Raw genomic sequence first — 15,410 nt, forward strand, 5'->3', positions numbered from 1 at the left:
TGTTTTATTATGTGTTCTTTATTTTAATGTAAGCCACCCTGAGCTGCTTTAGGAAGGGCAGCATATAAATTGAATGAATGAATGAATGAATAAAATAAAATAAGGCATTAATTGGACAAATAGAAATTGGAAGGAGGATGGTGGGGAGTGAGGGGAAACCTGGAGCACATTTCCGTGCCCTTCTGTGGTGCAGTGATTGTTGTTTCTCTCTGACAGATTCCATATCAGGAGCTGGGTGGGAAGACCTTAGTGATGGCCATCTATGACTTTGACCGCTTCTCCAAGCATGACATCATTGGAGAAGTTAAGGTGCCCATGAATACTGTGGACTTGGGACAGCCAATTGAAGAGTGGAGGGACCTTGAGAGTGCAGAAAAAGAGGAGGTATGTCAGGAAACGCAAGTGAAGACATGGTATTTTTCTTCTGTTGCCATTTGGTTCCTGCTTTGTACCTTTTTGGCTTCTGGGAAGCAAATGACTTTCCCTTCCATATCCAGGCTTGAACATGGAATTGGCTTTGTGGTGGGTGACTGGATGACACAGCCTGAGTGTTCTTCCTCAGTCAGAGCTAAAGACCCTTCTTCGCTGCAGAAGAAAATCTTTACGACTGAGAAGAAAACGAAATCTTCCAGTTGGAGCAGATCGCTAGGCATAAAACTGGAGATGGAGAATTTGGGCTTCTGTTCCTGACAATGCAAAAAATATTTTGCCTCATGTATGCCTGAATTATGCAGATGGGGTAGTGATACTCTGACTGTAGAAAGGAGCTAACGGTTAAATTTGTCAGAAGGTGATTTTGCTGAGTGAGTGCCCTGAGGCCAGAAGAAGAGCAATCATTGCAGATGTGCAAGGCAAGACAAAGGCAGGGCTGACCTATTAGTGAGATCGCTGCCTCCATGGGCAGATGCCCCACCTGCCACTGGTGCCCTACCAGCACCCTGCTCCTCCTCTTCCCTTCTGCTTCCCCTGCACCATGGCCCTATCTTTTCAAAATGCAGAGAGCGGGGAAGAGAGTTGCAAAAGGTACAGAATTGAATGGTGGTGCTCTTCAGCACTTGAACTCTGCTCTTCAGCACTTCCTGCCACTCCATTTACTGCCTTTTGCCTTCTTGAAAAAGGCAGGGCAAGACGAACTGCAGGCCTCATCATCTCAGGCCCTGCTCATGGCCCTGCCACTAACAGAGATCCAGTTGGCAGGGACTAGGGGTATGCACAAAACCAGCTGGTTCGGTTCTAAGTCCAAACCAGCCTCGAACTGGACTGGGCCAGTTTGGTTTTGCCCCCCGCCCGAACAGTTTGGTGAGGCTTGTGCGCGTGCGCACACGCACACACTCTGTGTGTGTCTGTATGTATACAGACAGACATACACAGAGATTGACATCAGACCGACCCCTCCCAGCCATTCGCGAATAGTGTGTGTGTGTGTGTGTACACACACACACACACACACACACACACACACACACACACACACTATTCGCGAATTGCCGGGGGGTGGGGGTCGGTCTGATGTCGATCTGAACTGGTGTGGGCGGGGGGTGAGTGGTTCGGCTTGACATCAAGCCGTCGTACTGAGCCTGATCATTTCTACCCCTGAGCCTTGTGCTGTTCAGCTGTCTTTGTGAGAGACCATCTGCCTCTGACAGCACCAAAAGTTTGGAGGCTGTTTGATCCTGTCTAAAAGCCCAGTTTTCTACTGCCTAGTTTGCAGGATTGGATTCAAAATTCAAGACTGATTTCTAAAGTGAAGCACACTGCTGAGAGAAACCCGCCAAGCCCTAACTTCACATAAACACCACCTGCCTCTACACTTTCTATTACTTTTCAGAAAATACTTCTCAGCATCATTAAGGGTTTCCTCACTTCAGTGGTTTCCTGAGAGCCTTATTCTCCCTCCTAGCAGAGGCTAGCCCGATTTTTGTTGACCGTCAGAACCACCGGGCTCACAGCCGAGCCCAGTGGTTCTGGAGCAGCAAACCCGCTTGAGAACCCCTCGGAAAAAGCAAGTTTCCAGAGCGAGCGCTCCTGCAAACCTGCTTTTTGTGATCGTGAGTAGCCGCGGCGTGCCTTCACGCCGCACCTACTCATGAGTAGACCCCCGGCCGGGAGGCTTAAAAGCAGCCTCCCGGCTCTCCCCAGTATGCCCTGCGCACTCCCGCAGGGCATACTGGGGCTTGCAGTGGTCACACGGCCCCCGCTCCCCGCACCGGCTCCATCTCCGATCCGGGCGCCCAGGGCTCCCTGCCCACTCATCTGCGGGGAGAGCAGGCTTAGCCCGCTTTCCCCACAGTTCTTACAAAAGCGGGTCTCACGGATCGTGAGACCCACCTCATTATCTAGAGATAACTCATTGTATTGAGAGCACTGTAAGCTCTCATTTTATATTCATTTCTACCTCTGACATACCAGCAGCAACTGAATGTTAATTGCTCATTCTTGCTGCCCCTTCCCTTTGCTCACCTGTCCAGTTGCTATCCCTGCTTCCTCTTCCTCCTCCTCCTCCTCCAGCTGGAAGGCAAAGTGCCCTATAGCCAAGAGCCTGAGATGGGAGAAGGTTTCACTGCTTCCATTCCAAGCACCCAGCAATGGGGCACATGGTCATCCCAGCTGGAGGAGATGGCAGCAGTAGAGGGAGGGAGGGAGACAAGCCTGAGCATTGCATGTAGAGGGTCTGGGGCTGAGTCCCTGGCATCTCAAGGCAGGGCTGGGAAAGACAAGCCCAGGAGAGCAACTGCTTCTCTTCCAGGCTAGTTGGAGGTGTAGTGTAGGTGTAGTAGGAGCCAGCGTGGTGTAGTGGTTAAGAGTGCTGGACTAGGACCAGGGAGATCCAAGTTCAAATCCCCATTCAGCCATGAAACTAGCTGGGTGACTCTGGGCCAGTCACTTCTCTATCAGCCTAACCTACTTCACAGGGTTGTTGTGAAAGAGAAACTCAAGTATGTAGTACACCGCTCTGGGCTCCTTGGAGGAAGAGCGGGATATAAATGTAAAAATAATTAATAAAATAATGATAGTGTGACTCAACAATGCAGCAGCTTCATACACTTATATGATTCTCAAAGTGGAAAAAGTGTATTGGAGAATACAGTATGGATATCATATTGTATACAATGCATGTCAGAGAGAAAGAGAGAGAAATTGTGTTTTGGATCACTTCTCACAATTAGTAGAATACACATTGCTTTGCCCCTTGTCCAGCCCTGCATGGACCATTCTTCACCTGAAGCGGGCGAAACAATCTGGGCATCTTGGACCATCCAATACATTGTTCCACATTGCTCACCTTTTTGAGCTTTCCTGCTGCTCCTGCCTCCCCTCTGGTCCCGGTAGCAACAGTAGCAACTAAGCAGGAAGGGCAAAATGGACTCAGCAGCATCCAATTCACCAGCATGCTAGAGACAGGCATCAATATACAGACAGAGCCAAGCGTGCACTTACGCCACAGTGAGCTCTCTCTCTCTCTCCATGTTACACATGTGGTTGGACTCAGAGCATTTGTGAAGCAGAGTAGAATGCCTGGTTTTATTGTCCTTCCATCTTTCCTCAACAGCCAGAGAAATTGGGAGACATCTGTATCTCATTACGATATGTGCCCACTGCTGGGAAACTTACTGTCTGCATCCTGGAAGCGAAGAACTTGAAAAAGATGGATGTTGGGGGACTTTCAGGTGAGTGCAATGAAACTGTGTACCCACCAGATGGCACCCCTGTGCCAGTACAGGAGGATGCCAATGGTATTTTCCGCACAGGAAGGGTAAAGCAGTAATCTGTGGCAGATCCCTTATATTTTTTGGTATGTTTTAATTATATGTACATATCATTTTTTGAACAAAATAAATAATTAAAGAATAATGAGGAGGAAATGCTCTCCAGAGCGGTGATTTGCCCCAGGAGCAAAGCAGTGGTGACTCCCCTCCTGGGACACATGGCAGCTTCTGGGGAGAGCGATTTTCAGTGCAGTCTCGGTGCAGGAAAAAGGTTTAACTGTCTTTCTCTATTTCTGGGCCCCTCTGTGGCTGCTGTTACAAAAAATTGCTGGGAACGCAAGGCCACTTTTAGTGTTAGGTGAAGTTTGACCTGGAACGAAAAGGTGTTTTGCTCAACTTCCCACTCAGTGCTGTGGCCCATAGTGGCTCACATTTTATTCTTATTTATTTATACATTTATAACCCGCTGTTCCTCCAAGGAGCCCAGAGCGGTTAATATACATGGCTATTTTTATCCTCTCAACAAGCCTGTGAGGTAGGTCAGGCTGAGAAGTCCCTTTTCTAAAGCGAACAAGTTCTTCTCTGAACTGCCCTCTATTTGGACCCAAGTTGCAAAAAGAGGAATGAGGTCTCTGGCTGTGTTCCCTATAACAGGGATTCCTAGATGATGTTTACTACAACTCCCATAATCCCCAACAAAAGTCCATTGCAGCTCTGGATGCTGGGAATTGTAGTCAACAACATCTGGAGATCTCTGTTACATAGAATAGTGGCTCTCTGCCCACTCCTTTTGTGCATTGCAGATCATTTCTAGTCTGTCTCTTCTTCCTTCGGGGTTTCCCTCCCTGTCAATGAATGTGTGTTCCTGGCTTCAAGCTCTGAATTCTTTGGGCTTCCTTTCCAGACCCCTATGTGAAGATTCACCTACTGCAGAACGGCAAGAGGCTGAAAAAGAAGAAGACCACCGTCAAGAAGAAGACCCTGAACCCCTACTTCAATGAGTCCTTCAGCTTTGAGATTCCCTTTGAGCAGATACAGGTTCACATGCTGAGATCCTCACCTGGGAGGGTTTGGCAGAGGGAGATGCAACTAGTTCTCAGCACTATTCCCTCTAACAGGGATTTCCAGATGTTGTTGTCTACAACTCTCAGCATCCCCAGCTGCAGTGGCCTTTGGCTGGGGATTCTGGGAGTTGTAGTCAACAAGATCTGGGAATCCCTGTTAGAGGGAAACTAGTTCCCAGGTCACATCACCATCTTGCCATGATGAGATCTTACATTAGGGGAATAGGAACCTGCCTGCCCCAAAGCCATTGGTAGGAACATAGGGAGATGGGCCTTTGGTTAGGAACATAGGAAGATAGGCAGCTGCCATAAACAGAGTCAAACCATTGGTCCATCTAGCTCAGTATACACAGACTGGCAGTAGCTTCTCCAAGGTTGCAGGCAGGAGTCTCTCTCAGCCCTATCTTGGGGATGCCAGGGAGGGAACTTGGAACCTTCTGCATGCAAGCATGCAGATGCTCTTCCCAGAGAATTCCCATCCCCTAAGGGGAATATAGTGCTCACATTAGTCTCCCATTCAAATGCAAGCCAGGGCAGATCCTGCTTAGCAATGGGGAAAATCATGCTTGCTACCACAAGACCAGCTGTTCATCTAGCCCAATACTGCCAAGACCAGTCACTTTCTTTCAAGCAGGAGCCACTCCGGCAACAAACCAACCAACCCCTCCTTCAGTGTGAGAACCACTTTCCCAACACACTGACTTCTGTGAGTGCTGCACTTTCCCCAGCACTGGGGTGGGGGGAGGGGACTTTCAAGAGAAATAGGTCCCTTTTGCACCCCTGCACCCTCTTGGGAGTCTCATATGCAGCCCTGGGAGGCATAGTCCCTCCTAGCATTCAGTGGTGTCTACTACACCCCTCCATGGCAGCCACTGTCCAGGCATGGCCTTCTCATCTCTACCAGCCGATCTCACGGCTTCTTAAGACATGGCCAAGAACAAGCCCATTGCCCTTAAAACCTGAGATGTGGACACAATCAAGGAACTGACTCTCCCCTCTTTGCAGAGCAGGCAACTAGTTTTCGTGTCTGTTTTAATGAGTTAGTAGTGCCAGAAGATAAAGGGTGGGAAATTTACAGCTCTGGTCAACAAGACCAGAAGGAAGGAAGTACTTTTTCACACCACACATAATTAACCTATGGAATTATCTGCCACGGGTTTGGGTGACGGCCACTAGCTTGGATGTCTTTAAAGGTCACTTAGACAAATTCAGGAAGGACAGGACTATCACTGGCTACTGGTCTGGTGGCTCTAGGCCACCTCCAGCCTCAGGCAAGAGGTCTCTGAACCAGTTGCAGGGGAGCAATAGCAGGAGAGAGGGCATGCCCTCACCTCTTGCCTGTGGCCTCCTCCGAGGCCTCTAGCGGGCGTCTATGGGAAACAGGATGCTGGACTAGATAGGCCCTGGGCCTGAATTTAAGATTAGCCCTGAAAAATTAAGAGGGACTGAGGGCAAGGGTGTCCTTGTGGTTAATTGCTTTCTTCTTCCTTCTGCCTCCAGAAAGTGCAGGTTGTGATCACTGTGCTGGATTATGACAAGCTGGGGAAGAATGAAGCCATCGGCAAGGTCTTTGTCGGCAACAATTCCACCGGCACGGAGTTGAGGCACTGGTCCGACATGCTGGCGAACCCGCGCCGCCCCATTGCCCAGTGGCATTCCCTGAAGCCCGAAGAGGAGGTAGACGCAGCACTCGGGAAAAACAAATAGGCAGCTCCATCCCCCAGCCTCACCTGCTGAACATTCAAAGTGATCCAGAGTTATCAATACCTCAGTTAGGCAACGTTTGGTTTCTGTTCTGCTCTCTTCTGTTCTCTAAGCTGCAATACCCTTTTGTTGATGGCTGTAGAGGGATTCCGGATGAACCTGAGCGCTTCCAGGGGGGCGGGAAGTGGTCTAAAGACCCAGACGTTCCTTTTGCATTCGTCAGAGTAGTTTGTCTGCTGCATGCTCCATCACCTCGCCGCGTTCTTCTCCAAGCGCAAAGCAAGCTCCTTTCCCGGGTTTTCCTCCAGACCACCGTGGACCGCAGCACCTGCTTTGCTTTTACTCTCTTTGAGTTGTTCTTCCTTAAACCAGACCTATGAACATTGTGCCAGGATGAGCCCGGAGCCTGACAATGTGAGTTGACCAGATACACTGTGCTTGCTTTGGAAAAGAGCAGAGGAGGAGGTGCCTGGAGTGGGGCTCTCGGGCTCTTCACACTTTACAGCTTGGAGGCCTTTGGCGGAGAGGACAAGGAGCAACTCTGGCACTGGGACGTCCCTGGCTATGTGAATTGCTGCGGGGTTGATTCTCTCTGGTGAGAGGAGGAACGAGAGTGGCAGCATCTGGATGGTGTACTGTTAATTGCTCTGTTGCGTCTAGGCCGTACGTTGGGTCATTGGTTCCCTCATAGTTCTCCATTCTTAATTCAGAGCAGTGGAGTTATACTAGGAGGTTATCGGCGCATGATAACTACACCTGTATACTTCCAGTCTCCTGTCCAAATGCAGGACAGAGCACAAAATATTCTTTCCTTTTGAAGAACAGCATCATGGGATATTTATGCAAATTGCCAGGCCTAGCATTTGTGTGGAAATTAGGCGGCCAGCTCTTTCCAGTCAATCAGATTCTAGGTAGCAGTGCCAAAATGGATGCTTTGTGCAAAGCTGGGAGGAGAAGCTTCACCAGGTCTTGCAGCTCTGAAAAACAGCAGCCCGGGGTTGATTTACATACACTTCCCATCATGCCTTGCTCTGCCACCTTCCTCTTGAGAATACAATAACCTAAACCTGTTGGCCTCCAGAGAAGTCTAGCAGGAAGGTTGAATGTGTCAAGGAATTTGGAACGGAAGGCATGTGGGAGAAATGGGTTAGGGGTATGGGGTCAGGTTTTTGCAGTGCTCCGAGATCTGCTGGATGGGAGGAGAAGAAAGGAGGAGCACAAAGTGCTATGTTAGATTAAGTGTGTAGCTTCTCACTTAGGGGAAGCTGAGGAATTCAGAGCTTTTCAATGGATTGTGTGTCATCCCCACTCCCTGCCCTTCCCCCCAATGTTACACTCAACAGAGAGGGAGCAGAGTGCACAAGGCTAGAGGGAGAGGGAATCCATTCCAACCAAAGGACCAAAGATGCACCCCAGGCAGCCCTCTCTCTGGCTCTCTGCAGCACTGTCTGGCTGCCAAACACACGTGTGGTCTCTTTGCTGACCCCAGAGATAAGCCATATTATCGTTGCTATCTAGTGTTTGCACTAATCCCTGAAGGGCCTCCTTGTCCTATACATTGTGCCAGCTGTCAATGTCTTGAATGTCTTGGCTCTCTGTTCAGATTGCTCTCAATGGCGGGAAGAAAGCAGGGTGGGTGGAGGGGAAGGAAGGCTAGAGAGGCTGCCACCTTCCTTGAACTCCTGCTTTCCTGCTGGGACATCTATCCTGCTCAACTCGAATCCATTGTCCTCAGCACACAGCAGTGAATGGGGGTCTGGTGTGTTTGCATTTGGTTTGGTTTCTTCCCTTTAGGCACTAGGTTGGAGTGAAAACACAGGGTCAGCTTCCTTATCATGGCTTCTTTTCTGCTTCTGCATTCACTGCAACTGCTGAGGCATTGTGGCTAACATCCTGCTGGGGCAGGGACTTTCCCACGAGAGGCTGGCCAGAGTTCAGCGTGAGCATTTTCCTCCAGTGGCAGCAGCCTCTCTCTGTTATTCTCAAGCCTCGGACTGGCCATACCGGGTTGCAGGAAGCCACCAGATGGGAGCCAGACTTGCCAGTCTGGGGCAGATGGAGAATCTTCTTCCAGCCGTGAGAATGGGTGACCAGGGCCCAGCTCCCACTTCAGTTGTTGGTTCTTGAAGGAGGGGGGAGGCGGGTGAAAACCCCAAACAGCTGTGCAGTGAGTGGCATATCCTTTGCTGGCCAGGGAAGGGTTTGCGTGGAGCCTCATTCATTGGCTTAGCTTGGACCACCTGATCAGGGGTGTAGCTAGGAGAGAGGAGGCCCGTGTCCATCCCTCTCTCTGGTGGCCCCCCAGAGTGAGGGAGATAATGAAGGAAATAGGGAGGGATGGAGCTGGAGGGCCCTCAGGAGCTGGGGGGCCCATGTTCTTTGAACCCTTTCGCACAATTATATCTACACCCCTGGACCTGATCTATCCTGCTGATAGTGACAAGTTTTATATCTTGGCTGCACAGCCAAATTGTGACGTATATTTTTGTGTTTGTAAGAATAGAATTAGATGAGACAGACATTTAAGCAGAGAGAGAATCCCAGCGTGTAGGGCAAGCGTTCAAGCCTGTGCTTCAGCCACCGCTCTGGCAATAAAGGCCTCCCCTTGTATTCCTGCCACAAATGTAACATCTCAGCCTTCAAGGAGGACTTCGTGTTGGCTCCTTGCCCCCATCAGGGATTCTGAGCCAGGCAGAGCAGTCTGACTAATACACATAATGCACGGGGTTCTTGGGCGGGGGGCTGCTTCTTTCTCAGCTAGCTAGGGCTCAAAGCAAGTAAGCTCAGGCCTAATTCTTGCAGAGGTGGTAAACCTGTGTCTAGGCCAGGGGCTGCCCAACTTTAGCCCTCTGGCAGATGTTGGACTACAGTTCCCCAAATCCCTGACTATTGGCTACTGTGGTTGGGATGATGGGAGTTGTAGTGCAAAGCTGTGCAGCCCTGGTCTAGGCGGTACCAATCAGAAGGCAGATTAAGGTTCTTATGATGAACCTTACATTCCTCCATACGTGAGAAAAGTGGGGGAGAATTTCCCCATATAGAAAACAAAACAAACATGTCCAAAGGCTAGGCAGAACCCTTCACCTTGACACCTGGTATTCTAAGTGGAAGCCCACTTTTGTATGAAGGAGCGCCAGTGATGTGAGTTTCCCAGCCTGATGTGGTGCAGCCCAGACACGGTTTGCCATCTCAGTGAAGACCAGTCCTTGAGGAAAGGCTTGTTCCTGTCAGAATCTGACAGGAACATCCTCCAGAAGCAGAGGCGGCCCAGGGTCGTTCACAGACAGGGTGGGTCTTTGTTCTGGATCAAAGCTGCACAAATTTGGTCCTCTAGCTCTTGTCAATTCACATCTTTCTCGGCCACAGTGGCCAATAGGGAGGATAGGAGCTGAAGTCCAACCTTTGCAGGAGCGTGGAAGCTGTGCAGTCCTGCTCTAGAAGGCAGTGCTTCTTGCTAATACTGTGCAGGCCTTGGCTCAGGCCCCTCCTCCCTTCAGGCCTCAGTGCTTTTCAAATTCCAAAATCTCTTGAAGGGGTCCAAGTGGGAAGGGATGGCTATTGAAAACCTTCATCGTGCTCCCTGCAAATCCCTTGCTTGGTGAATGAAATTTAAACACCGCTACTGCCGTTCTCTTCACCCTGCACACTGGGGGCATAGCATCACTATCTGTGGGGTGCAGCTGCAGGCCCACTACAAAGAGGGTACTGCAATCTCAGAGCCCTGGGGCTTATTTCTTAATTCCAGGCATGCGCGCAATAGCATCTCTTCTGAATCCAAAAGTCAGATTTGCTGCTTCCTCTCTTGAGAGATCGTTTTGGTGCTGGTTTGCTGTCCAAAATTCCCACCTAAAAGGTAGATTAAACGTGTTCCCAATTTCTTTACTGTGCCTCTATTAGCTTCTAATGCTGCCACTGGCAAGGATATAGGGTGGTGAGGCATCATTGCCAAAGGGTGTCCTTGTGGAGTTCTGAGTCTGTATGTGAGGTTTTTTTTAAAGCTCGCCACAGCACCATCACCAGTCTTACGCCATCACAACAGCACTACTGCAATGTCAGGCAGAGGGGAAAAGTGCAGGGATTTCTTTCCACAGGGACCAACAGCAGCTGCATCAGCTGAGCTGGAGTGCCCGCTGGCTGAAAGCAGAATGAGATGGTGAGTTCTGCAGCCCTTAGCTTCTCAATTAGGGGAGCCAGTCAGAAGTTCTCCAGCTGCCCTGAAACTACAACACCCATTATTGTGTTGCAGCTGGGAATGGTGGGAGCTGTTTAGTTCAACAGCAGCTGGGAAGCTTCAGGTTGGCCACCTCTGTTCCAAGTTAAAGCTGCAGTGTCTCCTGTCTTTAAATAGTGATGGGTGCTGGACTGTGTGTGTCTGCTTGTGTGGGAGCATGTGTGTATGGTTCATCGTTTGTGAGGCATCAATCATTTGGACAAAGACAGAGGAGATAAGTAGTATTACTTATTCATAGTAGTAGTACCTAACAGTGATGCACATTTTCAATAATTCAGGCAGGGGAATTTCTCTCTACAGGTTATGCTCTTTTTGCCCTCCCACCTCCCTGTCCCCCATAACGACTGCGTACTCCTCTCAGCAGCTACAGAACCTGGAATCAGTTCTGCCCAAGAATCACCTCCCCTTCTTGGGATACATTGCTTTGAGCTCTCAAACCATTCACAGTAGCAACTGGCATTTGAATTCTCACCGTTTGGAACATTCACAAACTTCACATAGTACTTTGGATTGGTTGGGGTGCCACACTAGCATAGCCACTCCTTATGCCACACTGAAGAACAGCAGAATCCCCGCTAACACAGGTGTGGTTAGCCACTGCTCCGAAATCCATACTTTAATTGTGTAAGTGTTTGCAGTGGGTTTGCATTTCTGCTCATATTGTTAGTCCACACTTGGCTCTAAGGTGAGGATCTACACAAACTCATGAAATCAAGAGAAAAGGGAATCCTGAAAGCAGTGGGCCTGATCCAGCAGTAGCCATGAGCAACTAATCATGGATCCTCCTCCTAGATGCAGATGTTCATCTTCTGTTAACATCCAAAGCTGTATCCAACCGATTTTGAGCATCACAGTGCAGGTCGTTTAATGGACTACAAGATTTGCAACAGTTAATGCATTGCAAAATGTGACAGAATAGTGCAACAGTTTCAAAACAAGAGTAAAGGGTTGTTTTATGGTTGGTTGTAAGCTGGTGGCCATTCATATTTTCCATCCGCTGCAATGTATTTTCCAGGCAGGAGTGTCCATATTCTCCTTGAAACGCATTTATCTGCCCCGCTTCTCACTCCATTTGAGCCAAGTCATGGAGTGTGCGTGACGTGACGACCTTTATATGTATTATATATAATTTCTCAGCTGCCTTGCGCTAATCCAACAGCAGGGGGAAGTGCCATTGCAAAACAAAACCTTTCATCATTGCCTGAGGGTGGCCGTAGCAGCAGCAATGGCCTCCGCCATGTCTCTTCAGTCGGCGCCCCAGGCAGAGCCTTGCTAGGGCCAAGGAGATTTGCGGCAGCGGTCAAGCACCTGTCTTCTCTCCGCCATCACCCTCGCTGCTTTTTTCCTGCTGGGCCTTCTCCTGAGGATGGGGGGGGGAGGGGTGATGGTGGCGGCAGAAGCAGCTATAACCCTCTGACCTTCTGGCATGTGCCACAGAACTGGTTTGCTTCGCAAGCCTTTAGAAATATGTTTGCATTTTTCAACAGTTGCACCAAGGGGAGGGAGCCAGGTTTTATTTAAAAATAAATGATGATTCAGTTCACTGGGCTTCCTTGCAGTAATCAGGGGCGGGGGGGGGGATCTGTAAATGAATGCAGTAAGCAAATGGGATTGAAGTAAAGGATTCAGTTCAATGGGCTTCCTCCTAAGTGACCAAATCGTCACACTGTGATTTGAACCATTAAAACACGTCATTGCAATGTACAAATGACGGGGCAAGTCTCCTACAATGGAAAAATACAGCTATTTTCCTGCAGCACATTTAGAATGTTGTAGGGCTAAAATGCATCAATAAATTCCAAAAGAGGGCATGGAAATATGAACGACACCTTGCTGACAGTGCAACAACTGCAATGTCGAAACACAGGCAATACAGAGGGGCACTTAGTGGACACGTTGCAAAACTGGCAGCACGTAATCTGGAAAACACCCAGATGGGGATATGTATGCACATAGAAGGCTCTTATGTGCACAGATTGCTCCCACTGGATCAGAGCAAATGGTTTTGAAAAGCTTTTGCAAAGGAAAAGAAAGGCTCACACTGCGCAACAGTAACTCCACTACACAAAGCTGATTCTGTTCCTGTGTCTGCTGGTTACAATCCAGGGAGTCCTCTTTGAGACCAATGATGTGGAAGTATTAGTACTGAGAATCTAGTCAGAACATACAGTCATTAATGAGTGGTATTTCCAACATGTACTATTTAAAATAAGGCAGTTGTAATTTTAATGTACAAAATGTATTTTGGTTTAGTTTGTTTTTCTATAAGGGGGTGGGGAGTGAACTAACTCAAGCCATCTGAGCCTCACCCAAAATCCCATCATTTGTGTGTACTTATATATAAAATGATATAGAGATCTATTAACATGAATAAAACCCTCTTGTAAACAATGCATGATGATTAGCCAGTATGTACGTAGCAGCATGCAACAAGCAGAACCTGTACACCGTGTTTATCATCATCCATTTTCTAGAGTACAGTCAGGCTACAGAGTTATTTTTAAAATGTGGTGTGAATGAATTTATTTTATCTAACAAGTTGCGGGGGAGGGGGGACTATAAAAATTGAGAGTGTGGCCGTAACAACATACATTTATTTTCAATAAAAAGTAATAATTTTTTAAATAAAAACAAAAGCATGCTTTAAGAACCATTTAAAAAACCAATACTCATTGAAAGGTGGGGGGGGCGGGGGAGGGAATACAACACCAACAATATGGCGGTGAAATCAGTGTCTTGTAATCTATATTTGCAAAATCGTATCTTGTTGCATTTTACCGTGCCCAGGTAGCAGCAACATTGCAGCTTCAATGTTCTGTGTTGTGTTGAAGCATTTCACTGTTGAAGCCAATTTAGAAGCCATATTAGATCACAGGCTGCCAGCATCCTGAAACTGGGGTTGGCTGACAGGTGATCCTCAGTCTCTCTCCTCTCCCTTGCTAATGTCTTCCCCAACTTTGTCTCTGTCTCTCACTGTTCATGTCTTTTGTTGTTCTTGGGGATATTTGTGAGTGACAGACAGCTGGCCTGAAACTGAGGCCCCACTGTGAGTTTGCCCTCTGAAGGGAGAACCTTCTGGAACAGCCCTCTCCAGTTGGGCGGTGAATGTCATTGTTCTGAAGCCCTTTCATACCCTGCAAGAAGCAAGTGGTGCTCTGGGGAAAATGGCGGGAGCACTGGCAACTGGCCTCCGTTTGGAGGATACATGTTGTCCACCACAGGGACATGTCCCTGTACTATCCACAGAAGTAGGGACCCAATTCTTCTCTGGCCACTGCTTCTGTGTATTTTTAGAAGTATCCACTGGCAAAGAGTCCACGCATGGGCCTTTCACAAGCCATGGGGCATGCATATATTCTGTACACTGACATCTCTGCCCAGGTACAAGACGTCACATGTCCAGATGCAACTCAAACTGAGGAAAAGTTAAGCTGGGGGTGGGGGCTGAGTTACTGCTTTTGGAAGGCAACTGAGTCATAATTTAGTTAAAGCTGAGGGTGGGTGGGAGGGAATTAAGGGCCCTCTATCTTTTCTTACCTTATGCAGGTGAGTGAGTGTGGTTGAAAGAGGTCTGCACTTCCTGCTGTATTATGATTAGCTCTCACATTTTTGTGGTGGAAGGAAGGGTCTCATCATGGCATCGGTCAGTCTCCTTTCGAGGAAGAGAGGAAGGGATTGGAGAGCTGGAGCTGTCAGCTTTCTTCTTTTTCTTTTTCAATGCCTTCCAGTTCTGAAATGACTTTTAGGGCCAGAGTAATGGCATCTGCTTAGAGGGTGTGCAGTTTCTTGGGGCACTTGGAGGACTGACTAGCCCAGCTTAGCATGCACTGCCAGCAGGAACAGAAAGTCAACCAGGGACTTCTCCCTCCCTCCATTGCATGCTACTTGCGGTATAGAGAATGAAGGAGTCTAGGGAGCAAAGGCAGCACCATTCCATAAGAAATGTGTGGTGAATTGACTCAGCAAGAAATATGGCATTTACTGGGGCTTTAAAAAGCAGGGGGGAGCTGAAGACAGGAGGAGGCAGCAGGCACTTTAGGGAGGGAGGGTTGCTATTATCATGATCCAAAGCTGTTCTCAGGTTTCAAATGGGACTGCACTGCCAGCCTCCCCATAAAGACAGACTAACTTGCTCTTGTGCCTTTAACCGTAACTTGATTTGCAGAAGTCAGCACATGAACCGTTGCACAGCCTAGATATAAGCAGACTACCTGCATATGTTATGGATAACATAACAGCTGCCATAACATAGCAGCTGCCCCATGCTCCAGTGCAGGGCTCGAATCCAAAGTTGGCAGTCCTACTCCGAAAGCAGCAGCTGCACAGGCCATGGCCTCAGGGAGAGCTGGCTAACATCTCACACATGCATACACTCAACTGCCAGTGGCTCTAAAAGGGTGTCGGAAGTTGACCTTCAGGGGCAATTCCAGCCGTGTGGGTTTAAAATCCCAGCCTGGTTCCTCTCCGTCACACACAGATTTCCCAAGCGATCCAGGTTTACTCCATTTTTGACCCCGCTCCATCTCCCCCACTTTTGCTGCAGAGCGTGAACTCTGCAGCACTGACCGTCAGCCCCCTCCCCTGCCCTGCAGGCAGCTGCTTTTCATGCCCCCTCCCCTCATGTGGACTCTGTTTCTGTCTCTATTGTTAAATTGTTATTTTGTAATGATATGCGTCTCCTTATTAAAGAAACTAGCTGAAAGA

At 48.7% G+C, this 15,410-nt stretch overlaps 1 protein-coding gene across 7 annotated transcripts in view; it reads left to right on the top strand.

Annotated features, from left to right (window-relative positions):
• Positions 1-15,410, top strand: part of SYT2 (synaptotagmin 2) — a 221,367-nt gene extending 205,957 nt beyond the window's left edge. For all 7 annotated transcript variants that reach the window (XM_053247071.1, XM_053247078.1, XM_053247072.1 and 4 more), the window contains 4 exons: positions 217-384; positions 3,551-3,668; positions 4,612-4,745; positions 6,272-15,410. In XM_053247071.1, coding sequence (XP_053103046.1) covers positions 217-384; positions 3,551-3,668; positions 4,612-4,745; positions 6,272-6,478 — 627 coding nt within the window. In that variant the 3' untranslated portion in view covers positions 6,479-15,410. The remainder of the gene's footprint in view (positions 1-216; positions 385-3,550; positions 3,669-4,611; positions 4,746-6,271) is intronic.

Source organism: Hemicordylus capensis, chromosome 4 (genome assembly GCF_027244095.1).
Source record: "Hemicordylus capensis ecotype Gifberg chromosome 4, rHemCap1.1.pri, whole genome shotgun sequence".
Classification (NCBI taxonomy): Eukaryota; Metazoa; Chordata; class Lepidosauria; order Squamata; family Cordylidae; genus Hemicordylus; species Hemicordylus capensis.